We start from the raw sequence: 26744 nt of genomic DNA, 5'->3' as shown, positions 1-26744 counted from the left end.
AAGGGGGGGGGGGGGGATTCGCGCTATAGTGTTGCCGATTGTAGACGGGGCCTGAGACCATCACCAGGCAAGCCAGCCTTTCGTCTCATATTCCTCGTTGCATGCAAGCTTAAATCTTTATTTTGGAAAAAAAAAACAAATATTCGCGAAAGTTATTTGATGTACGCGAATGTGTAGAATATCTCGCCTAAATTGGCAAGAGATATGAACATCAGCACGTAAAGGGTGTTCACTGTTCACCTATCGATATGCGCACCTCACTCTACATCAGAAACGCGAAGGCTTGAGGGAAAACTGCATCAACTACAATTTGTCAACGCAGCACTCCCCCATCTCTTCCCGTCCAGCTCCACCCTCCTCAGCGTTATGTGCACATCCCGTTTAATGACGGCCCAGCCAGTGCAAATGTCCGTGCTGTGAACCAATCGTAGTACAGGGTTTTGATAGATGTATAGGCCTTGAGGGAAAGTTTCGCAGCATATGCCCGATCAGGCAGCTGTCCCCGGTACACATAATGCAACCTGCGTGCCCCTTCGTAAAAAATTGTTATTGCAATATTCCATTAAATTTTGTTCAGCCAAGAGCCGCAATAGCCCGTAAACTTTAACTTCAGTGTCAAATATTTCAGTTTCAAGGAATATTCCTTTTCCCTTTCTGTTTGGACGATGACCAAGCAAAGCTCTTGCTATGTTGGCTACCGGCCGCCAAGTTCATTTACCAGCCCTCCGTTTACTACACATTTGTGGTTGAATAAGTGCAGCACAGGCTTTAGTAAGGACACCTAACTAGGAAAAATATGAAGAATTAACAATTCCCCCCCGCCCCTCCCCGCTCTCCCCCACTGATTGGCACAACTGGTTTCCTTCCTTCTACACAAAGCGCGACCGCTTACCAGCTTAAATTTGACGCAACAAAAGATATTCGCGCGTAGCCCACGAAGCACATAAGCAGGTATACATGCTTTATAGGCAGTTCTACGCTGTGAAATAATAACAACATAAGCCTGATCAAGTGCCTTTAACCTGGACATATGATGTAAATGAGCCCTAAAAGTAATATTTTCAATGTGGAATCTTCTGCCTTTCCTATTGCTATGAGCAAATAATGAGTGTAACACCTTTGGGTGTTATCACACAAAACATGTGAAGAGAGCTCTCACCATCGCGCGAAAAAAAAAAAAAAAGCGTAAACTCACGCCTTGTTTCGCAGTGTCGTGGTAGAGGCAGCAGTAACAAAGGCGCTGATTACTCTCGAATGATCAGTCTACCGTCCATATTTTGACCGAAAGATAACATTCGTAGCAACAGGAAAGTAGCAGGTCGCTTCTCTGTGACTGGTAGCGATCTTTGGCCACCCATAGCTGTACATATACTTATCATAAAGTACATATATGGCGCTCGTGCTGGAAAGCGATACCGCTTGGCCTAGGTATTCTCGGAAACAATTGGTTCAATTGTTTCAGAGCGCTCTTTAGTGTAACTGTGCGTCTGATTATACTTATGTATTTGTTTGCTCGTTCGCTGGTTTGTTAAGCCTCAAACGTTCCTTGAGCTCCTATACAGTCGACTAGCAACGGGTGTAAAGATCCCAAAACCAAACTGTAGCGTCTCGCCGGTAAGTGACGCCTTGAACAGAGACGAGCTTTTCACACAAGGCGCCCATCGTTCGCAAACGGATTACACGTGTGTTGCTATAGGGCAAACATGTCCATACATTGAGACGTACACCGCGCCTGCACTTTTCCGCTGCTGCCACAGGCCCCACACTTGTCGGTTGTCCACCAACAGATAGACCTCGCGAGGAACAACAGATTCGTTGAGCCCTGCTACGAGACGTTCAGCACTGGACATATGAAGCAAGCGTATATACCCTCTCTTGGTTTAGCACACGTGGTTTAGCACGCACATGCCTACTGGAGGGGCAGAAATGGTGGCTACGTGCGAGCGTTATATACATATAGGAGCGCGCTATGTTACCGGCGTCTCTGGTGCAGTGTAGTAACGGATGAGTCAATACATTTGTGCACTCCTTTTTGTTCCCTCCCCACGGTCTCGTAACAAAAGCCTTCATCTCTTCTGTAGCGCCATGCACTCCGTCACTCTCAGCACAGATGACGATCTAGAGAGTCTCTCGCCACGCCCGCAGCCTGGACGGCAGACTTTTTTATTCGGCAGGTTCGCGGTAATGTAATGTACCTGAGCGTCCTTCAAATGCCTCGCTACACTTGCGCAAAGTACTCTCAGTGGGGACGTGTGGTGCCTAACATTCGGTAAGGAGCTTTCGTCCTGGCTATTGAGATGCTATGACAAGCTGTTTGCCGTATCAGTCGGCGACGTTAAGACGAGCCTTCAAGTTGCGCGCTCCAGGTTATTCCAGGTTTTATTCAGGTTACTGCAGGTTATTCAGCCAGAAGAACTTGGAAAAAAGTTTTGACTGTGTATAATAGAGAAGTTTTCGCAGGTGGGCGTGTTAGGTGCATATTCAGGAATACACAAGAGCTCACAAAAGATGCACGGACGTAGAAAGGAAACAGCACAAGCGCTAACTTACAACATGTTTTATTTGACGAACAGGCGCCCATGTACCTTTTCTTCCCATCTGTGTATCCATAACTGCGTATAAATTGTCGCTCGCCAGGGGAAGCTTTCATCGGTCCGCTTCACTTATAGTCTTTTGTTGTTAAAAAAAGAAAAAGAGTAAAATTAAGTCGATTTTACTGTACCAAGAAGTGGTAGTGAAATTCGCTATCCACACTGGTTTTCTTAGGTCCAGTCGACGAAACCAAAAGAAAGAACCAAAGCACGGTACACCATTCTATACACTCCAGATGGCGATAATGCCTTTTGCCAACCATGCAGAATGAAGGTGAACAAGTAATAGACAGATATGATTTAGTTTAATCATTGCACTTAGAAAATTCTTAAGCTCTCTACGCAGCCCTTCGTCACTGTTTATTTCAAAATGTGCCGCTAATTCAAAGAAACTGCCCATGTTTGTTAAAATTTGTCTCTGGCCCAATAGGGTGAATGGCTTGTTCGACCGAACAGTCGTCGCAGTACATTAGTTTGAAAGGAAGATTTCAGGACCTAGTCGGAAATATGTCGGAAGAAATGTGGTTGTAATTTTGTAACATAAAGTGTGACGCAACGTATTTTTGTGCAGCGTTCAGGGCGATGTCATATCAATTTGCTTCCCATTTGCCATCCGTCTACTAGTTAAGTAGTTTACGATAGGTATTAGAACCAATGACGTATGTTACACCTGTATACACCTTCAACTGTACGCCGTTAATTAGAAGTGTAGGTGTCCGCAGTGGAGTAAGACAGATAGTGTGCCTTACTTTCTCCACAAACAAACAAAAACGTAAGAACTCGCGGAATGAAAATGCGCCATCCCGTTTACTTCTATAGCGTCCTCTTAATTCTTGTCTTCGTACTGCGATATACCCAATGCTCGCCTTTTTATACCATTTATATTATTTTAATCAGTTATTAAATTTTTATGTACTCTCCCAGTCGGAAAAAGCTACAGAAAATTATCTGTTGTTACGACAGAATTTCTGTGCAGTTTTTGACGGGAAACCTGTTGTGACAACAGAACATTTTGTAGTAACATCAGAAATTTCTGTAGTTGCAACAGAAAAGTGCTACAGAACTACAGACAACAGAAATATACTACAGAAAAACTACAGAACTACAGAAAACTCTGATGCTTACGACAGAACTACAGGATTTTTTGTAGTATTTTTGACACAGTTCCGTAGTTTTTTTCGACTGGGCTATAACAGATATCCGTTTCATAATCGCATATTTCTCGCGCAGACAAGTTTTATCGGGACCAGCAAAAATAAAAAAGCTGCTGGACACCAGGTAAATATTGAATGCCGGAAGAAAGAGATCGTTCTTGAAAGAAGCCTTTAAAAACGATAGAAGTAATGCAAACGTGTGCGAGGCTTTAGTGGCTGCAAGCATTGTGTGAAAAAAAAAAAATCTAAATGTTATTTAAACAGTTCCTTCGGAAGTATTGCAATATAGCATGCTATCCCAATCTGCCTCTAGCGTATAAGTGTGAAAATTTAAATGCTTGGAGGGATACAGAAGCGCGGCGACAACAGATGTGAAGGGACAGTTTACTGGTCGCATTTCCCAATATGAAAGCTTGGAAGTCAATTAGAAGGCAATGTCCGTTCTTCTAAGACTTTAAACAGGACCAAAAGAGAAACTATAGCCTGCCTTTTTAATCATTCATTGAAAGCTCTGTGCTCAAATGGCACGGAACGCAGCAAGGTCTTGCTTCTTTTACATGGATGCAACAACAATAAAGAAAAAAGGCGCACTTCTGCTGAAGGCATTTTACCGAGAGATGATTGATGCCACTTATCCAGCTTGTGGGGTTACTCTGTAAACAAAATTGCACCCTTAAAGGTGCATTTCCGTTTCGACAACTCACACCCTCCAGAAACGGTTCTTTAAGGTACTGATGCACCCTTTTGATGAGTTTTGTGCTGCTTGCTGCAGCCATTAAAAGGGTGAAACAGTACCAAAACGCACCCTTTTTGAACGGTGTGAGTTATAAACGCGAGAAGGGTGCGATTTTTTCTACAGTGTATACTAGGTGGATAAATGCGTTTTTCCCGCTTAATCGCGGCTGGCTGTCCAAACCGCCGACCCACGCTGTGATTTCGCGCGTTACCGAGCGTGCGCCGACCACTGCGGGCCGTGCTCTTGAGAACAAAGGAACAACACATGCTGACAATAAACAGACATTTGTTGCTGTAATAACAACAACGCCAGCTAGCAACAAAACACGCGGGTGAATAGGTCATCTGACTCACCACAAAGGTTAGGGGCGAATGTTCGCCCACGCTTGGGCAGGGGTCCCGATGGGACGAGCAGGCGGGAAAAATTCCCGCAAGCTTCGGATGTGTATGCCGAAGCCCCCATCAACTCTCGCGTGCACTGCGACGAAGCCGTAGATGGCGCTCGTGCTGCCGTGACGCTCGTGCCATCTCGGGATAGCTTTACAGGGGACGAGGGAGACCATTCCCCGCAAGCTTCACAGTATTAGGGAACAACTAAGCATCCCAAGGATGTTGAATAATTTATTGCTCCAGACGAAATTGTGTTCTGAAAGAGCCTTTTCGTGTCTGCTCGTTCAAAGAGCAGTTGCTGGAAACGCCTCTCGTGACTGGAGGCTATCATCCCACGTTGAGTAACACGTCTGGAAGCCTTTCAATTCCACAACTTCCACTTTTTTTTGATACGTAACAGGACACATACCATCATTCGGTTGTTGAAAGCAAAACCGTGCAGCACATACCATTTCTGCCCTGTCATGCAGAAAATTTGCTGTTCTTATTTATTTAGAGCACATTACAGGCTCCAGAATAAAGCATTGAAACAGTGAGTTATAAAGGAAGGAAATCACACATGGAGATAAATACAAAGGGCCCCGAAAATGGCTTTTCAGCCTTTTGGTTTTAGCTTGAGCATAAAATGCGTTATGTAGAGGTTAGGACGAAGAACGCGAGCTGGCAATTTACTTAAAATATATTTGAAAAATTCCTGCTGTCGTGCCTTGAGGCGCTCGAAACCCCACATGCAGCGCATGTGACATCAGCAGCGCAGGCGCGCGCGCAGAGTTCTCCTTGCTTCGGCACCGAGCTTCCAACGAACTGCTTTCACGGTCTTCGTTATATAATCAGCGCCGTTCTCAAACGGCGCGTTCTTGTAATTAAGCGCGACAAAACAGCGCAAGAAAGACGGAGACGAGGAAGGAAACAACACCACGAGCTTCTTCGCCCGTGTCGTGCCTGCGCTGTTTTGTCAATATGGATAACCAACAAGCCCGTTCTTTCGTCTCAGCAAACTTCTTGTCATTAAGGTTCGAAGCCCCATCTCGGAAGACATCCGCAGGAGTCCCTCTCAGAGCACAGGATTGATGACATGTACAAAAGCTGAACCAAAGCGATGACCTCCTTAAACTTAAAAACTGTCGCCATATGAGCTGGCGGCGGCAGCTTAATTCGCACTAACGCTTTTAGAAATTCTGAAAGTTGTGAAGGTTCTCCGGCCTTTTATGCGTACTCGTAGCACCCCTCTCGCTGCTGCTAGGCCTTCGAATTGCCCGCCGCGCCTCACTTTTGTTATGCCACCATCGGCTTACTGTCTCAAATATGGGTTTGTCCACCCCATTGCCGAGCCTCGGGAGCGTGGCTGCGCTGGTTTTATAAAACGAAAAGCTCTATTACTACATGTCAGCAAAGATAATGTTTGGCGAGTGTTTGACCTTCGGCCGGCGAAGGGCCCGTGATTGTAGGTGCGGCGCTTTAATTAGAGCGAGAAGCTCTAAAACTCCATGGGCGCGCTCGCCCGGCTGAACCGCTGTTTGCCACGTGGCTTAATGAGGGTATAACAGCTGCTTCACCGGCTTTGTCGCTGTAATACCAGATGACTATGCGAGAGTAAAAGGGCTTAATTCACCTGCGGTTTCGTCTTGGATAAGGCGCGCGCCGGACCGAATGTGTAAACTCTTCGGCGGCGTAGTCGCGGGACGCGTTTCGCTCTGTATATTTAAGTTTACAAGAATTAAACCTCACCAATTCTTCCCAGCTTGTCTTCCCGGCCGTCCGCAAAGATTTTTTTTGGGCTGAGCTCTTACGCCGAGCACTTCCGTTTCTAAGTTGCGGCCGCTTGCCTATAATTAATATTAAAATGCAAAGTTTGGTGTGATACATCGATATATCGAGGGCAATAACACGTGCCAGCGATACAATACCCCATAGTCGGATGCAGCGACCATAGCGAGAAGCGATAAAAGGAAGGCCGCGGTGCAAGTCTTTTTTCTTCTATCAATTCTCTCCTTCTTTCTCTTATCGTTCCTACCACCGTTTTTATTGCTGTCGCGCAATGACTGCATGCAGGGTTGCCTGAGGTTACGTTTGGCAGGAACTGCCAGCTCTGGACCAACACCGATCTGTGACGTAAGCACGATGCGGTGGCGCTTCTATCGCCAGCGTGGGCCGACTGGGGGTGAAAAATAGGCTTAGCGCCCATAGGAATACATGGAAGCGAAATATTCCAAAACAGTTTTATAATTTCACGGGTAATCCGTGATGTAATTATTCGGTACAGAGCAACCATGACGCCCTGGAATAGATCATGAAAGTGTGAAATCTCATTACCGAGGCGAAGTATTTTTAAAACACCGCGAAACGTATGGGGAGCGAGTTGAGAGGGTGACCGATAGAAATACATGTGGTGAACGTCTTGTACGACGCCCCGAAGTCATATTGCATGGCACACTACACTCTCTTGCAAGTAATAAGTCTGAAGACTTGCGAGACCGCTCACAGCACGATAAATTGACCGCGCACAGTTGCAGACGACCATATGCACTACCTACGCTGTCGCTAGCAGACGCTCCGGAGTTGGAGGCGGCCGCAGTGGGTATCGCCAGCTGCGCTGTCGTCTGTTGCAATGCGCGAATCTCGTTCGGTCCATATTGTTGTATGGCGTTTGACAACTGCTTTTTAAATGTAATTCTGTCTAGGACGTATCACTGGAGCGACAGTATTATCAAGCTTATTTACCCTATGCGGCTGCATCTCAAACTGTAAGCAAAACTGCGCGATTCGCTACACCCAGCTTGCGTTTTGGCGGTGTCTGGATTCATAATACAGGTTATTCGGGGAGTTTTAAAAGTAGACTTCCTCCGCAATGACGCACCATATTTTATCCCACACTTCTTCAATGCGCTGGTCAACGTTTAACGACCGGCCACCACTTCTGATGCTTTGCGAAATGAGAAAAATGTTGCGGTAAGTTGTGTTTACATGTATTTCTACGGGTCGCCCTCCCAACTCGCACCCCCACATGTTTCGCGGTATTTTAAAAATACTTCGCCTCGGTAATGAGATTTCATTACCGAACTCCTCGCTGTTAAAATTTGATCACAAGATAAAAGCTCAGAATCCTGGTGTCTTTCTCTTTGTGAACAATGCTTCTTGCAGCACCAAAAGCACCAAAGTTCTCGTGCTCACAGCCACCAAAGTTATTTTTCCCTCCAAACTCCACATCCTACCTTCAACAAACAGACAAAGGCATTATGCACTCTATCAAGTTGTTTACAAAATGACGATGGTAGAATGCCTGTTGCTCGACAGGCAGCAGGACTGTACCATAGTCACTGATGCGAAGTTTGCTGTTCAGGTGATTTCAGGTGTCTGGAATGGCTTGAGAAGTGGAGCTGTGAAAAACTGTTTCAGACAAGCAGGCTTTAAATGTGGTGACATGGCGTAAGACGGCCCATATATGGTTACTGTAGAAAGCTTCTTTGAAGATGAAGCTTGGGCGAGCATCCAAGAGACTGCTAAGTACCAGAATCTTTTGAGGAATTCCTATCTGCAGATGTGGATCTTGCGTGCTCTCGAAAAGCTTACAGACTGCAATTCTTGCGCAAGTAAATGGCACATGTTCTACAGAAGATGACTACGAGAACATTTCAGAGAAAAAGTGTCAGCATCTGAGGGTGATGAGCATGTAGGAGTGCTTCAAAGGTATTAGAGCAACAAGAATGCTTGCAAGGTGAAGTGCTTTACCTCCAGAATTCGGGAAGGAATACACTCTGCACTCACAAAAATACATACTAGTATGAATAACTTCTTTAAGCTTTCCTGAACAATTTCCTGTTAATGCGTGTGAATGCATTTATATGCTGATGCACAGTGCACTGATCAACACAAAGCTTTTAGAATTTTTGGTTACAAGAGACCTTGCTTACAAGAGACATCTTTTTCGGGTCCCTTGAGTGTCTCTTGTAACGAGGTTTTGCTGTTCTATTATGCATGTTGTGACCATCTGGATGGCAAACTGAGGCAGTCGCTGACCTAAATTCGAATACGCAGTATTTTGCCGGAAGTTAGAAAAGGCACAGTAAGTGAGCTGTGCTTGAAAACATCCCCATGACTGTAGGATTCCCCCACTGTTTGCTTTAAATAAAAGAAGCAACTATTCAGGAGCACTAAAAGCACGTTTAATTACTTAGTTGTTTGAGTTTGGTTATCTACGCATTGCTGAGAGTTTCTAATATTTGCTCATAATACATATGAATGAATCTCTGATGATTAAGTAAATTTTCTTTATTTCAATCTAGAACAACTTGCCTAAACCAGATATGGCACTGCAGCTCTATTTGCTTCATGATCAGTGTTTCAAAGCACATATGCTGCTGAGTCATCACCATGTCTTTTTCTTTTTTTAACCATGAAATTCTCGATGCCAATTGTTAGTCGAAGTGGTTAGTGGAGTGCACATCAAGCATGGAGGCTTTGGACATAATACTGGTGCCTCCTTAAAATGGCTTTTAGTAGTGACAAAAAGTATTTGTAGTTTTGAGTAATGCTAAGCATTGCTTCTGCAGGATTTCTCCTCTTGAGGTAGTGGGCTGTCCAAGAAAAAGTGAACAACAAATAGTGCCGAATTTCAATAGAGTTGCGTCCCAGTTGCAGGCATGGTCAGCATAGAAAAGTGCAGGTTAGTGCTCCAAAGCATCACAAAAGAGACTATTTAGTAGCTGTGGTACAAGTGTCACTTGCCATTGAATTGCAGCAGCCTTCATTATATTTATGTACAGTTGAAGCATCAAGCGCATGTTTAAAACAAGAAGCATGTGACTATTTCGTGTTCACGAAATATTAGAGATTATTTGTTTTGATTCTGAGTATGAGGCCTCATAAAGGTCTCTGCAATAATGATGCCTGGAAGAGTACCCCAAAATGAAATAGCATGACCAATGAAAATGAATTTAAAGCAGGTGCACTGCAAAAACGATGCTGCAAGCTGGACTGCTTATGAAACCATTTGGATTGCCTTGAGTGTTTCATGGGGAAGGAAACCAGTTTCATACTCTAATGACAAATGGGAGACAATGGTAAAAAAGAAAAGAAGGGAGGTAGTCAGCTTAAGAATATAGCAGGCAATCCCTATGAAAGAGGTTTTTCTTTATTCAATGATTACCCCGCTTAGCCCGAGGGCGCTACAGCAGGGGAGTTACAGAGTGGAAAAAAAACATCTTCATTTATGGAGCACACTTGATGACTTGAAAGCCGATTCCATTCACTGATGGATCGAACAAAAAAGGAACTGGCATACATGTTAGTTCTGGCACTGTATTCCAAAATTTTAAAACAATGATCTGTGCGAGCAGAAACATAATGTGGCCTATGTAAGTATATTTCCTTTCGAATGCCTGTTTTGTTGTGGTAAATTTGGTACAACAGTTTAAGTCGTAATTTCCTTCTACGAGAGGAGAGGGTTTCCCATCCTAATTCATTTTTCATGACGATGCAGCTATCAGTTCACGAGTACCGACACAGGTTGCAGATTGTATCAATCAACAATATGTAAAACTTTCACTTTGCATTCTGATCTGAACCATACTATTCCAGATGTCATGGTATGGGTTACTTGTGCCAATTAACAAGGTCACAACACTCTCTTTTGCACACCAATGATTATATCTTCAGCAGCCAGGAGACCAAGGCTTCTGACCATCTTCAGAGGCACCTATAAATATGCAAATGAACATGTGCAGCAAAAAATTGGCATAGTGAATTGATAAAAAATCATGAGCTAGCTTGATACAGCCAAAATTCGGTGAAAATTTAATTTAAAAAAAGTGAGCACAAGGTCAGAGCACATTAGTCAGTGAAGAAACAACTCAGGTAATGTCTATTTAAGAAATTGGGAGACGTTTTTTTAGTTTTAGCTCTATTTTGAAGGAGCTCGTGGTGATTCCGAGACAAAAGAAAACGAGAAAAGAGTGCCAACTGCAGTTCGATTGATGCGAACCTCGAACTCAATCAGCAATCAGCAGATCAGATTTGCGAATTTTGCAAATATAAGAACACAGCTGCTGCAGAACATGCTACTGACCTGTGTGTTTGGAGTCCGTTGCAGCTGAACATTGCGAATGACATGAAACATGCAGGTCTTCACAACCTGCAGAGCAAACCTCATTCCGATGCAGTTCCTCGGCCCAGCTCCAAATGGCAGGTAGGAGTAGGGTCGAATCAGGCCAATGTTCTCTTGACTGAACCTGTGTCGTGGTAAGCATTTACAGCAAGGCTAGTTATTTGAAGAAAGGATGCTGCGACGTGCCGAGAACAATTAAGCAAAAGCAGGCACGTTCATAGTGGTCTTCACACCCACCAGCATGAAACGAACAGAAAGAATGACTCCATCCAGCCCATTTCTTATGTAAGTAAAGCAATACAACATTATTTACAGAAAAGCCGACATTTATATAAATAGCCCGAACTCAATGGGTCCCTGAAAAATAAACACTCAAACTTTTGTTTTGTCTAGCCTCATTAAGATCGCATAAATAGCTCCAATGATTCAGTACAATATAAGGCCGTTTCGGTAAATTGTGCTCTTTCTTTTTTATACCTTTTCAGAATCACGCTTGTCATCTTAAAAATAAGCAAAGCTATAGTGACAGTTCTAAAGAGAGCAGTTGAGATGATAACTACTGCGTGCTCCGAGAGTATGACAGTTGCATGTATTTGTATCTGATTAATGTCATCTTAAAACTAAGCAAAGCTATAGTGACAGTTCTAAAGAAAGCAGTTGAGATGATTACTGCGTGCTCCGAGAGTATGACAGTTGCCTGTATTTGTATCTGAGTAATATACCTTTCAGGGTCAAACTTCTCGGGATCCTCAAAGTAGTCGGGATCATGATGCATTGCATAAACTGGGACCCGCACGACACATTTTTTTGGGAGCTTGAATCCGGAGTCACCCAGTGTGAAGTCTTCACAGGCTGTCCTGTCAATGCTTTTTGAAGCAACATGTACAAAAAAATATAAGAAATACTTTCACTGCACTTGTAATTCAAAATCTGAGTCAATTAATTCCTCTTGTTCTAAAATGTGAATACAATGCATATTAAAACAATAAGACACTCAGATGGGCTGCTGCTGTGGCACTGTATTCAGTGGCTTAGCCACATATAAACCGTCAATAACAACCCTTATTTTTGCAAAGCAAGTTTAATGAGCTCAAAGTATTCAACCTGCTTATAGCAAAAAATTCAAGCCAAATTCTATTTTGTGCAGACTGGTAAAGTGACAACCAATGTGCACTCTCAAGAGTTATCAACGACGCTTATTGCTCACTGCCTATGAGTAGTTATTAAACAGTGTAGAAGAGTGCATAGCAGATTTTAAGAATGCTTTATGTTTTTACCTGGGGTCAGCCTAGCAGGGGTTCTTAGACCGAGTTCTGCGGAACCCGAGAATAAGCTCTAACCTATACCCCGATTTACTCGTGCGAGCGTGCTTGAAATGAGGTGCTGGGACAAGGTCAGACTACAAAAGCTACAATGATGACGAAGATACATTAAGAAATCTGGCAAACTAATGGCATAGTCGCGATTTGCTAGAAATGTATTTCTGAACTGTCAACAGTACTATGCAGAAAGTTGGCTGCACTACCCAGAAAAAAGAATATTTGTGAGAATGGGTAAGAGCCTAAGTTGTAGCACAGAACAGAGCATTTTCTGTGTGTAATGGGTTAGTGCTCTATGAACTTGCATGGCAGCAGTCTGAATCCCATTTTTGCTTGAATACTTCAAATAATCTCTTTGACCACTAACACCAGGCAGAGTCTTTTGTCATTTACCCATGAGGGCGTGTTGCCTTTTAAATTGCATTTGACATGCTCTTCAGCCAAAATCGACCTTTAAGACCAGTAAAAGAAAATTTATTCTCCCCCCCCCCCCCCTTTTTTTCTAATAAAAGTTAACATCCCACAAACAATATTTGGTTCCCTCTCAAAGCATTTGCTACCTTTTAGTTTGCACTCAGAGGTGCTCTGGAGACAAAATAAGCATGTAAAATGCTTTCACAGGGAGCCAGATACACTGTAGCAACAATGTAATGGAAATATACCTGCTACATATACTTTCACAGTACTCTCTCAGTGCACTGCTAACAAGAAGCAATCACAGTGCATGTCTTAGAGCCAAAGGTCCCCAAACACATTTGAAAGGTATCCCGAACTTTAGCGGAGCATTTCCTGCTACACTTGTTGAGCAAACGCACAAAGGAGGGTAGCACTATTGTCCTGATTTCTTCCTGGATGCACCTCAAAAAAACCCCTGTCTCCTAAAAAAAAGATACTTTCCTGAATTTCCAATCATGCAGAGTACAAGCCCAAACCATCTACATGAACAACAATGCTAACAGATTTGGCATAAAATCCTCTTTCAAATGCTCAGAGGGTCCACGCAAAGGACACTTTCCATTACTGCTTTGTGCACAATGGCCACTTAGACGCTGGTGCCACAAAAATGTGTTCACAGTGCTTGTATCCATCAGCACTCACAACACTAAGCGCAAGAAAACTTTATAAAACATAGTACACTTACAACACAGCAGGTGGGTACAGCCTCAAGCTCTCTGATATGACACAGTTCAGATATTTCAACTTGGAAATATCATCAACACTGGGCTCTTCACCCTTGAAGGAAGGAAGGAAGGTGAGGGAGTAAAAGTGGTTAACAAATTACCCAGTATGCACAACCTTTTTTTTTTTTTTTTTTTTTTTTTTTTCTGTCTGAAATGTCACAACCCGAACATTCAGATCTAAACACTTTCTCAAAAAATCTGCAGAATTACTTTCAGATGCACCTGGGCTGCCCATTTCATCTGAACCAGCTTGCTTTGGAAAAATTAGAATCATCCAGGTCCCAACAGGAAACACAACTCTGTCCAGAAACACTCTCAAAAGGCTATTGATTCTATTTTTCTCCATCTAATGTATTCATTGAAATCCCCCCCCCCCCCCTTTTCTCTCTCTAGTTTTCCTGCATGATTGCCGCTGCTAATCTCTGGCTCTCTACCTTTGTTCTTCTTCCTAAACTTTATTAGTCAGCCCTTGTGTCTCGTTTTCCCTTTTATTTGTCTGTTTTGATTTTGTGCATTTTTAAAGGGAAAACCTTACTTGACTCCTGAGCAGGAAGTGTGAGTAAAAAGTGTGAAAAAGAAATGATACCAAAAACATCATGTGATTTTGTATCAAAGTTACAGCAAAACCCTTCTCTGCACAGTGTTCAGGATGGTGTGACACAATTTTGATCCCATTTAGCATCCATCTGGTTATGTTGGAGGCCATTTTGCGATAGTGATTCTAACTGATAACAGTATGTACCTGTAATGGTATGCCGTCAATTGTAAGTGAAGGTGTCCACCGAGAAGCGAGACAGATACTGCGCTTTTGCTTTCTCCAAAAACAAACCAATTAAAAATGTTTAACACTTTTCCATACTCTGTGCATGTCTCTCAAAGCTAGACCGCAAAGCAAAACCATGTCAAACAGTGCTTTTGCAAGGCTTTATCCGTTTAAGTGGAGTTAAAGCACGACTAACCTTTAACGCAATAGCGTTAAGCCCCATTAAACAGAAAATCGAGCCCCGTCATAGTCAATAAAGCGTCATGGGCATGGCGCCGGCAGGTGGTAGCTGGCAGCTGGCAGCTGGCATGGCCGGGCACTGATTTTTCAATGGCTTGTGCGACCTAACGAGACGATATGATATCAGAAAGCCAGCTTCGAAATCCTTTAAGGGTGATTCTGCATTACCCTACACCCCTCGCAGCCGAAGGCAGAATTTTTAGAAAAAATTTGCAACAAATTATACATCACATAAGCGGTTTAACTAGTTTTCTTTCTTTCTTCAATGATCTCACTTCCAAAAAAGCTCAGTCATTCTGTAATTCGTCTCCGCAACATTTCTTTTGCTTGACAAAAACTCACATGTTTTTTAACACAGTCGTCCACTTCCTCGCGGAGTCTCTGCTGAATGTGTGGGTGCACGGCCAGCAGGTAGGCTGTGTACGCAATCACCGAGGACGTTGTGTCTTGCCCAGCAATGAAGAACACGACGCACTGCGACAGGGCTTCATCTTCGGTAATCACTGTGTAGTGTGAGTAATCAGGGACAGCAAACACAAAAACACAGGCTGCTACAGGCATCAGGTGCCCATCAACTTTTACTCCAACCCGCAGGGCTGAAATGAGCAGTTTATCTCACATTTAACAAGTGCCAATGAAAGTGTTTAGAATGATACGCTAAAAGGGTTGAGAAGTAAGCCTTTTAAACCACAAGGGAGAAAAATTACAGAGGTAACATAGAAAGGTAGGAAGAGGGCAGCATCTGTTATGAAACAAACACAGATCAATATCATAGCTTAAGTCAAGAGATGTGCTTTATATAAACAGGACATAGATAACCAACAGTCAACTTGGGGAGTGGAGTGGATTCCAAGGAAAGGCGAACATAAGAAAAGATGGCAGAGCAAGGTAATGAAGCGAGGCTAAAGAATCTGAAAGGATAGGGTGACAGCAGCTGGTACAAAACGAGGCTGATTGGAGGCCCCCATTGCACAAAAATAAGCATTCAAAAGTACTTTCCCAACCTTGCTGGATAAACAAACCTTTCGAATCAGTACTTTGTTCGGTTGCTTGTCTTGTTCCCAAATTAAAGAGTTTGTCTTCAGCATCTTCTGGTCCCTCAGGACCAGCTTGGAGCCCACCGTCTTGAGCATCGACCATCAACTGCAAGAAATCTTGATGTTTCTGCAATGATAGAAAGGTGACATACTGCCCTATTAAAGGAACTCGAAATGGTGCAGTTAAAAAAATCCCTTTTTTTTTGTTCTTTTCAGAATTCAGGCCTTTAGAATCACGCGACGAAAACTAGCAACCTAACGCATGGAACAATGGAACATTTGACTTCAATTCTGCCTGAAAAGCAGATGCTGTCGGGAATCGAAACAGTTTGCTGCACAAATGAAATATTGTCATTTATTTCCCACAAAAATTTACTTAATAATAATCCTTTTTCCAAAGCAACCACAACACCTTACTACATAAGTGCATAAAAACAAACAAACATATTTTCACATGAAAAAGAAACACCTGATCAAGAATGTGTGGTGTAATGAGAAGTACTTCAATAGCTTTACTTAATACCATTATTTCAATATAAGCCTTTCCTTTTTAGTTTAACCTGACTGAAATGCAGTCACTGTGACAGAAAATATATCTTAAAAATTATGCCCAGAACAGAACGTATCCACCATTTATTGTGGTAGGCCATAGCAATCCTGAATGCCCGAAATTAAAAGTCTATCACAGAATTAAGGCACTTTGAGCAGTTTAATTTAAAAATTCATGGCCAAACAATGCGGTTAATGCAGGGGCAATGCTTTCACATGTCGGATCCAGTTTCAGGAATGCTTTGTGCTGGTAAACTGAGTTCGCATCACTGACGATTTAAGCTCTTTGTTATCTTGCTGTGGTGGTTCAAATCTCCTGCCATTCTGGAATATTTGACATGCTAATAAGACTAAGCTTCCTTGTGACCTTTTTTTGTTTTTATATTTATTTATTAAATTTTTTTCCTTGTCAAGTGCCCATGTGCTCTTTTGTTGGAAACAGTCGCAAGAAGCAAGCCATGCACTCAAACTAAGGCTTTGCATGTGGAAATTTCCGCATTCTCTTGAGTTCGGGCTGTCTCACGCATGCATGAAAGGTGATGAAGATAATGACATCCAAAGCACAGCGTGAGATGTTGGCAGTTCTACATGCATAGGGAGATGCTACAATGGCGGTAAAGTGCTTAAAGCAGTGGCTGGAAATTTTAACCTCTTCACGCTGCCGTGGGTTTGAATCCCCCTTACGCTAAGTTTTTATTTCCTGCACAACTCCACCTGTGGTGTCATAGCACCAACAGACACTATTTTCTGACAGTTTAAAATTTGTCACGGCTCAATGGTTATCCATGGATCAGACTGCTTGAAGCAACTGGACACAGCAGTATAGGAAATACAAGGATTTTCACAGCACGTTCGAAGTTCCACATTATTAGGTTGCTGTGTGGTTAAATTATCTGCATGAAAAAATATATCCTGTAATTTGCGGGAGTCAAGTATAAACAAGATGCACCTAAATGTAGAGAGCACAGCAATGAAATGACAAAACGTAAATAATCATCAGGTGAGTTTGCATGACAGCTGCTGATAAAAATGTGAATTAACACTCACCGCAGAAGATAGCTTCCTTTTTTTGATTATATCTAGGCAGACATTTTTAAAGAATACGAAGGCATCAGAGCCAAAGGCACGAATTCTCAGCAGCTTCCCCATAACCGGAAACAGTCCACAGATGTAAACTGGAAAACAACACAATGCAGTTGTTATATTTGTTTTGTGTCTACTGATGCAGGCATTAGTGAGAAGGAACTCACAAGTTAAGAGAACAGGCAATGTGGGCTTCAAACTGAATGCTGACCGTGCTTTGGAAACAAACTCGTTTGTCTGGTCCGAGTGAGAGTCCAGTTTTGTCCCAAAGGCACATCTTGCAATGACGTCTAGGGTAAAATGCCCAAAAAATCTGCGGAACCAACAGCAATGCAACATTTCTTATACTACAACTATATTGAGACAACAAACATTCTGAATAAAGAAATAGTGACAACACTCACTCTTTGGCATCCACCTCATTTTTGTCTTCAGCAGCCTGCAGAAGATGTTTTATCGAAATTCGAGCACAGTCTTGAATGAGCTCATTCATCTGAGGCAAAATCATACACAAGTTAGAGCTTACTGACTGCTTGATATAGCTTCCACTGTTAGTAAGAGTTAGCTACCTTACGAAGTCTGCCAGTGGTAAATGCCGGGCTGGCGGCAGGACGTATTTTTCGCCAACGATCGGCAGGTACAAGGCTCATCATATTGTCCAAAATTGGGTCATTCAGTTTGATTAGCTGCAATCAAAAAGCCAAGAGATAAGCACTGAGAGAGTAAAAAGCAAAAGCTTGAAAAGGAGATTATGCACAGCTGTCAAAGTTCTTCAACGAAAGAAATGTGGTAAGTGTACATTTTTAGACACCGAAATTTCTTGTTAATTTAGCCACTGCTCAAAACCACTGCACAATAAAAAGTTCCTTAAAAAGAAGAGAGATGAAAAAACAAGGTGAAAACTCGGCTGTCAATTTAAATGCAAAATGTTCATTCCTTTTTTTTTTCTTTCTTGCTGCATTTGAAGCAGCTTCTCGGTTTCCTGTCTCAAGTCTCTTTGAATTTGGATAGGGCACACTAAATTTTATAACAGTGCAGAGGTATACTTGCCTGTTTTCCTATATTTTTTTTTATCTGCACAAATGTAATTCTACCAGTCTCATTTTACTTTGTTCATGGCATTCTCCATCTCATTTTGCAGTTCAATTTAATGTGGAGAGATTACACTCTAAAGACAGGAGTCAAGCATGACTATAAACCTTCTTACATAATTTCTTTGTCACACCAAAGCTTACAAGTTGATTCCCACTTCAGCTTATAGTTCATTCGAGGCATATTTTTATTTTATAAAAATGTCTCCATGAAACAGCAGACAACATTGATCAAAGCATTAAAAAGGTGTAGCATATCCCGTACCTCACACCAGAATTTTTCAAAATGTAACTATGGTTTGTTAGTCGTTACAAAATAACAGCGTACCTGAAATCAGACAATTAAATTCCTCCATGAAATGCAAAAAAATTGAACTTTAATTCTATAAGCAAGTATCTAACATAAGAGAAGCTAATAAATTAATCTATTGAAAAGCTAATTAAGGGCATTTTCCCAAATGAAGAAACGCCGTCCAAGAAGGAAGGACTCCGATTTCACAACATACAGATATTAATTTTAGCCAACAGAGAACTATCTAAAAACAGTTTAAGCCCCCCCCCCCCCCCTTTCCCTCCCCATTTCACACAGCAAAGAAACTTCTTGCAAAAGAAAAACAAATGATGCATTCCATCTTTCTTTTTAAGCAATGCTTTTTGCGTCAGCATGCAAAGACCATGTTTTTTTGCCATTTCTTGAACAATGTGAACTTTGTTCGAGAAATTGTGTGCAGCACCTGAAAGTGCTTGGAAGCTTGGAATCACAAAACATACTTGCCCTTCTGTCTGGAAGGGTTTGGAAATGCTTCACGAGCACAAGTTTCACCAAGTCAGGATCAGAAACAATAAGCGTAGGCATTGGACCTTCAAAGGCTCTATGAGAAATAATCAAGATTGTCGTCACCTTCCGAACAAGATGCATGAGCCTGGTTGACTATGTGCCCACACAAATGTATACAGTCAATCCTAGATATATCAAATTACTGCTTATATTGAACTCTCAGAATATCCACTTGAAAATCTCATGCAAAAGTGTAGCAGTGTTGTTTGCATTTATTGAACTCTCGCTCAAAGGGAATGTTCAGTACATTGAACTGTGCGTCGTGCCCCTGCAAGGGTGCTTCTCATAATGGTGCTCCCACGACCACTTTACGCACATGGAACTAGGTCGGTTGTGCAGCCTTGGGCACCAGTAGTGCTAATGTCGTAAAACTGTATAACGACGTGAGTTAGCCTGAAAGCGGCCTTTGATTTGACACACTTGCTGTCATGTGGGGATGCTGGCGCTCGATGAACCGGCTCTTATGTGGTCCGCTTGAAAGCGATCGCTGCTGAAGGCAACGAAAAAATCAACTGTACAATACTAGTCTCAAAAGACAAATTATTGCATTTATAATGTATCAATAACAGAATGAGATGTCTATGATGAGCAGTGGCTTTTTCCAAAGCACCATCCACTGCAGCCCTGGGCCCCCACTCCAATGGCACATGCGTGGTGCACCAGAGCATACACGCATATTCAAGAACCAGAATGCTAGTCGCACATGAGCGCGGTGCGAACAGTGCAAGCTCCATCATACAGACCTACTTAAGATCTGTCTCTGCCAGACATATGACATGCGTGACCTTCTCAACGCCGAACGTGTCAGTGTGTCCCCCTTTTAAACACCTAGTGAAAAGCAGCGCTTGGCGCACAACAGCGCGCTGGAGGAGACAGACCAAAAATAGGAGTATTATAAAAAAACAACAAAAGTGGAAGTGCAAGTCCTTGTACAAGTAAGATGAAGCAGTCTAATGATCGCTAGATGGCTCAAGTTCTCGAAGAAAGCAGGAACATATTCACGATGCCAAGAATAAATGTTGATAGGGACACAATGCTGTGAGTTACATTGCATCAGTTATAGATGGGCCTTTTAGGAGCGAAGACAGGGTAACCTTCACAAATGAGGAAGCAATACAGGAGAGCATAACAAAGAACTGACCGATCTAAACAGAGAAAGGCAGAAGCAAATATTCCAAAATCCACATCTGCAGGGACAGACAAAATTCCAATGAAGCTGATAATTGAACTTTGTCCAAGAAGAAAGGAAGCATAGTTAAAAGAATTGGAAACAGTCAAAACAAATAAGCGTACTATTCCAGAAAGGTGACAACGAAGTAAACTGAATTTGATTTACAAAGAGAAAGGAGATACTAGGATGCACATAAAATCATTCAGACCGGTTATGATAACATCTGATATATACAAGCTGGCAATGCAGGTGGCAAAATTAAATTTTGGGTAGAAAGTAATAAGATACTCGGAGAACTTGAGAAAGAACTTAGAAGCGGTAGGAGCTCAGATCACAACTTGTCCATGATTGCTCAATTCATGGAAATAGCTAGGGTGGAAAACAGACCTCTGCATTTAGCAGTCTTCGATATAAATAGTGCATACAACAAGGTGAACAGGGTGTGCTGTAAAACATAGTAAAAGCTGAAGGAATTCGTCACAAGATAACTGATGTCTTGCAAGAAATGTGCTGAGATAATAATGTTAAAATTACATAGGAAGAAATAAGAAGTATGACAGCTGCTGAAGTACTCAAATGCTGAAGGCAAGTTTGTCTTCTATCAATGCTGCTGTCATGCTTTATATGATAAATACGGAAAGAAGGCTACAATAAAGTAATATAGGTTATAATCTGTCTTACAGACTAGGTGGAAAGGTCATAGAGCAGTGGCTACCTGGTTTAACGCATCTGGACTGTACTGTACTGTTAGCAAATAGCCAGCAAGGTTTTCAAGTTCTGGTTAATTCTTGTGGAGATGAAGGAGATGCTCTAGGCTTCGTTTTACCACAGTTTTAAGTCAGGCGCAATAATTTTTGTGATTGAACCAATCAGGTGTTACAACAGAAGGCCATGAAATACCAAGAGAGAGAGACAGTACACAAATGACTAGGGTATGTGGTAGACGATGGACAGACATAATCGGAAAAGCATGAACAGTCTGTTAGAACAAAAGCGTGAAGAGACGCTGGGATAATGAAACTTCAGGTATGAGTTACTGAGAGGTATTTGGAAAGATTAATGGTGCCAGTCTAGTACTTTTGCCTAAAAGCAAAAGTACTAGACTAGCGCGCTTATAACAAAACAGAGAAAAATGTGCTCTCTTTCGTCCGGGCTCCTGATGAGGTGAAAATCTGGACGTCCCACATATACTCAAGCAATGTATATGCATATCCGCTTACAGGGTGCGCCGCGAAATGAAATTTTGTTCATTCACGTGCTCAGTTTTATTTTCGAGGTGCTGGTACAGACAAGATTAGAAACAGATCACAGAACCGTTGGAAGGTTAGCACTAGGCGACTACGGCAAAACCAGAAATGAGGAAGTATAGGACGATAGGAATAAGGCACCATTAAAAGCATGGAAAGTATGCAAGACACAAGGAAGATGAAATAAAGAGCTAAACTACAGGTACACAATGCAGAAGGTAAAAACTGGATTAGTTCAATAGAAATGAGCCAAAGTGTAAAACTACGACAAAACTGGAAAAGGTAGATCAAGAAACAATTGTACTACTATGATAAAAAGACTAACACATGGACACAGACATAGAAAAAGACAGGATGAGCACTGTCTTTTTCTATGTCTGTGTCCTTGTTACATGCGCTAATCTTTTTAATTAATCATAAGACACCAACTAGCCCAGCTTTCTGTTTTAACTAGTATGATAACTCAAGAAGCAGTGCCCTATTTTTTGAAACTAGGTCAGCGTGTTCTTAGAACAAGCAGTTGCAAAAAGAAACTCAACCAGGAAGATCACACATGTGCAGTGGGTGGTAAATCTGTAAAAATAATTGAACATTTTATATTCGAATGTGGTGGTACCCATTCGAATATCGATTCAAGCACAGTTACTCTTCCGGACACTCTAGGGTTTAGATATACCAGTGGTCAGGTGAATGAATCTGCTAGATGTCAACAAAAAAAAAAATGCACCCACCGCCGAGAGGCGTTGAAATGCAAGGGTGTAAGCTGCTGTTTGAATGATTAAAGCATGTTTTCTAAATATGTCACATTCTTTGTTCATTTTTTTGCATCATGTTTAAACACACTCATACAACATCTTCTTCGAACGGTAATATTCATTGATAAGCGTTAGATTACAACATCTTTTTTTCTTGGCCAAACATTGATACTCATCACTTTCTTCTTCGACGATTTCAGTATCTTCATCAAGAACACACCTTTTGACTATTGCAAACACTCTGCGGTGGTCGCTGAAATAGTTTGCAATAGAGCAAATTTGGTCTAATTTCAGAGTTTCTCCCAATATAAGCAAAATTCAAAAACACCAAGACTAAAGTAGTTCCCCTTGGGTCGTGGGCACATGGAGGTCAAATTCTATCCCAAGTTTGAAGAAGTTCGCCTATGCCACTCATGGTGGCTCAGTGGTCAAGACGCTCGGCTACTGAACTGGAGTATGCGGGCTCAATTACGATTGTGGCGGCCATGTTTTGATGGGGGCGAAATGCAAAGGCATCCATGGATCGGAATAATTTCGACCACCTGACGATCCTTAACGTGTGCTGATATTGCACAGCACATGGATGCTTTTGCGTTTCTGGAGCCGTCTACTATGGCGCTTCTTTTTCTTCTTTAAGTACCCCCTCCCTCCCTTCCCTTACGGCATGGTTCAGGCATGCACCGAGAAGTGTGAAAGATACATGTGCCTTTCCTTTCTTTTAATCTAATTTAAGAATTTATCGCCATGGCCCCTGGAAGTTAAAACTCCATTAGTTTCATTGACTAGAGGTCATTGGTACGACTACCTCACAAATTTTAAAGCTCGACTCAACTAGCAACTTTGTGTGCGTTAACGCAATGGACCGTTTACCATCAGTTTGAACCTCAGGTGACCAGCCATTAGACAATTTTGATCCAAATGGTTCTCAGAAATGGCTACTCAAAACAAGTAACCTTCACATACTGTGGCACTATCTGCTGCATATCCGCATAACGATTTACATTTTTATTCCAGCAGGCAGAAACCAAACTACCAAACTTGTTGAACTTTGTTTGCTATCTGTGCAAACAATGTTTTCTGTGCTGAACATTGTTAAAGCAATTGAGTAAGCATCTTCTAATTAGCCACTCACTTATCTCCTAATCACTGCAACTTCAAAGGTGGAACAAACATGAAATGAATGCCTGATTGTGGCACCACTATCACTTTAAATTTGTAAAAGCTGTTTGTCCTGAGTTACTGCCGCTGCAGTTAATGCAGATTCTAATGAATTCTGACTGAATCACATAGTTACACCCTCTCACTTTTTAACCTGAACGCATGAGCGTCGACCGTCGAGTCGAGTGCCATACGATGGAACACGGCGCCGAAATGAGCGAGAATATGCGCGTGCGCGCAATGAGCACTCCGGTGCAGCTATCCTCTGCCAGGCTCTTATGGGAACCGGATCCCATCCCACCTGCTTTTTGTATAATCAGCGGGTATATATCGCATTCCATCCAGTGCTAACGCTGCCACCTGACTGCTTATTTATACCTTGATGGAAGCGTTCAGAAAAGAAAAAGGACGATGACAATAATGGTGCTCGAAAGAAGCAGGGGTGAGGTCCCGTTCCCAGAACAGCCAGGCAGAGGACAGCTGTACCGGAGTGCTCACCGCGCGCACGCATGTATTCGCGCTCTTTTCACCGTTGTGCTCTGTCATACGGCGCTTATTGACACGGCGGTCGATGCTCGTGCGTTCACTGAAAGCGACAAATTAAGTGCAAATAAGCAAGCAGTTTAACCAAGAGAAGCATTTTACGGTTCGCATGCAGTGTTGCAAAAGTAATTAATTCTTGCAGATACTGAAGTAGGCAAATACGTGCTGTAACCTCACTTACCCAAAAACTTTCCCATATTTTTTTTTTCTATCCATGTCAATCTCATGAATTGGCTGAAAAAAAAAAAAGGAAAAACAGATTGCCAAGACACAACCTTCTACCATTGACTGCTAGCTTATTTCAATGTGCTGAAACAACCCTTTAAGAGCACAAAGTGTTAATGTAGTAGGATAGAACTTAAAAAAGATGCAGTTAGCAACTATGGTCCACGGCACATGTCACTCGTGTGTATTACTTCGATCAATTTTTTAATATTTAACGACTATACCAAACAATCTGGAAGTGTCAAAATCCTTCAGCTTATAACTTAATCAGCTGGTTAGCTTTTTATATATGCAACAAGAAAAGCTTCAACAGTGGACTGCTTTCTGCCACGGAGGACTTGCATGTGGCAATTGCTGCAGACTTGAGTTGTATCCTACTGTGAGTACCTTTACAATAGTCAAGTGACTAATACCATTCTGAAGGCAGAAAATGGTGGGACAGAATCCAGGTGCCATGCATAAATGGCACTCCTTTGTTGGAGGCACTCAAAATATTTCTGTTTTTAAACTCTTCCTGTCTTAAGCATATGACCCTAAACATAGAATCAAAGTTTGACAGAAATGGGAAACTGCGCTACATTCCTTACTAGGAATAAAGGAGTAATTGGTCATCGACATCCACCAAAGTGTACGGCTACAAAGGAAAGATACAGCTTTCTCAGGAACTTTGTTCTGGTTCCCTAAATATTCGATTCTTCACTAGAATAGCAGATGAAGATGATACTTGGTAGACAAAACACAAATTACGAAAAGAATGAGCAAAGCCTCTTAATTGCCCAATTTCTTTTCTTCTTTTTTTGTGGGGAAAGGTGTACAAAGATAGCATACCTTATTAAGAAGCCTTGCCATGGGTTTCCAAAAAAGTTCAAACTCTTCATATGCAACATTTTGTTTTTTCCAGTAATTCTTGTATCTTTGAAGGTGTTTACTGAAAAGAAAACAAAAAGGGTGAATGCTATAAGCTACACTGACAAGGTTGCTCTTTCTTTTCACTGACATTACCTGCCCTAAACCTCCCTGTGCAGCACTGAAACAATTCGTCTCACAATTCTGAAATTAATTAGCTTTGTCAAGATACTTATGCAGGTAATGTTTCCTGGCACATTCCAAAAGTGGATTTTTGATATGCCTCACCCAAGAAGTCTTGGAAACTAATAAATTTCTTAAAATTAAGATTAATACAATAGCACATCGTTATTCATATTCACTTCATTTTGTGTGAGGTCGACTGTTAGAATACAGCAAGTAAGTGCAACGTCAAAAGTGGTTGTGGTTTGGGGTTTAACGTCCCAAAGCGACTCAAGGCTCTGAGAGACGCCGCAGTGGATGACTCCGGAAATTTCGACCACCTGGGGTTCTTTAACGTGCAACATCGCACAGCACACGGGCGCCTTGCTTTTCGCCTCCATCAAAAAGTGGCCGCCGAGGCGATTCGATCCCGCACCATTGGGAACATTATGTCGAGCGCCCTGACCACTAGTTGCGACACCCCGGCGGGGCCAACGTCAAAAAGGATTGTTATGTGCTGGTGAGAAGCTGCACAATTATGAGTTACATAATTTGCCTAATACAGCTTAATAATTCGTAAATAAGAATTTTTTTTTTTCCAACTTGTTCTTAAAGGGACGTTCATTTGAACTGTAAACAACAGTCGATCAACGGTTCGATCAGTACACAAGCCATTATTGTCCAGCTGAAGAAGTCCATTATAGATTAGTGAATTTTTTCCATTTGAAATTTATTGGAACTAATTGGAAACATTTCCGTTTCCATACTTAATTTGTACGAGAATCGAGCCCAATTAGAATCTTTTTCCAATCGGAACGCAGGCTGTTAAAACTGTTTCAAGTCAATACCACTATGGTACTCCTGTTTAATTAATTTAACCGAACCTGCAGCTGGTGATTGGCGCAACAATAGACAACTGCAATGCGAGTTTAAAACGAAGTGAATACTCACATGTAAAGAACTGCAGTTAAAAACACAACACAAAAAGCTGCTTCTCGGTATCCAATATGGTCTGTGATTTTCGAAAGGCTCATCTTGACGGTGATGAAGATGACAGCGGCAGGACAGACGCCCGAAGCTACATAAACAGGACGAGTTGCTCGATCGAAGAAGTTGCCTAACACCAGTCAAGGCCACTGAGAGCAGCGGCTCCGATAAGACGTAACGACACTGCCAAGGTAAAGTTTACTTTAGCCAAGGCCTCAGCCGACCACAAACATGGCCAAGTCACGCGGCAGCTGAGCAGCAGTCAGGCAGTCTGGCCTCATTTCCAGAACGAACTTTCGCTATAGTGCTCTGAACTTTCGCTATAGTGCTCTACTTTCGCTTCGTAAACAAGCGCAGTTGCCGCCTTTCCCTTTGCCTGCGATCCCATGATCCCGTGTGCGATCCGATGCAGAGTTTCTGTCACGTGATAAGACGATAGTTTTGCAGTTTTTGTGCATTTGCTAGCTAGTACGTTCTGTTAGTGCAATGAAGAAGTAATTTTACTACATTTCATTGCAGCAACCACGGCTGAAAATGAATAAACGGAGGTCCAGTTGAGTCCAGAGTGGACTGAAT

The 26744-nt window shown here is 42.2% G+C and overlaps 1 protein-coding gene across 1 annotated transcript; it reads right to left on the bottom strand.

The window, feature by feature from the left end:
- Window positions 1-9979: 9979 nt before the first annotated feature.
- LOC146185654 (cytochrome P450 3A41-like) lies at window positions 9980-26579 on the bottom strand. Its single transcript, XM_084606551.1, has 14 exons — window positions 26133-26579; window positions 25002-25101; window positions 24130-24182; window positions 19012-19108; window positions 17715-17831; window positions 17550-17638; window positions 17313-17458; window positions 17110-17237; window positions 15499-15640; window positions 14819-14979; window positions 13434-13525; window positions 11696-11839; window positions 10935-11097; window positions 9980-10565 (listed from the first exon to the last, which is right to left on the bottom strand). The coding sequence occupies exons 1-14, from the start codon at window positions 26213-26215 to the stop codon at window positions 10485-10487; spliced, it is 1596 nt and encodes a 531-aa protein (XP_084462677.1). The 5' UTR covers window positions 26216-26579; the 3' UTR covers window positions 9980-10484.
- Window positions 26580-26744: the final 165 nt, after the last annotated feature.

Source organism: Amblyomma maculatum, chromosome 6 (assembly GCF_055883805.1).
Source record: "Amblyomma maculatum isolate TAMU_Amacu chromosome 6, ASM5588380v1, whole genome shotgun sequence".
Lineage (NCBI taxonomy): Eukaryota > Metazoa > Arthropoda > Arachnida > Ixodida > Ixodidae > Amblyomma > Amblyomma maculatum.
The sequence above is the reverse complement of the archived record's forward strand: the minus strand, read 5'-3'. Positions and strand labels throughout refer to the sequence as shown.

What these genes read in the sequence shown, in the direction of transcription:
- LOC146185654 (XM_084606551.1), bottom strand. Translation starts at nt 26,215, where the DNA reads ATGAGCCTTTCGAAAATCACAGACCATATTGGATACCGAGAAGCAGCT. An exon ending in AATGAGGTGGATGCCAAAGA is followed by an intron (nt 17,459 to 17,549) that starts GTGAGTGTTGTC and finishes TTGGTTCCGCAG; the next exon opens with ATTTTTTGGGCATTTTACCC. An exon ending in GAGAAGTTTGACCCTGAAAG is followed by an intron (nt 11,098 to 11,695) that starts GTATATTACTCA and finishes ACCACGACACAG; the next exon opens with GTTCAGTCAAGAGAACATTG.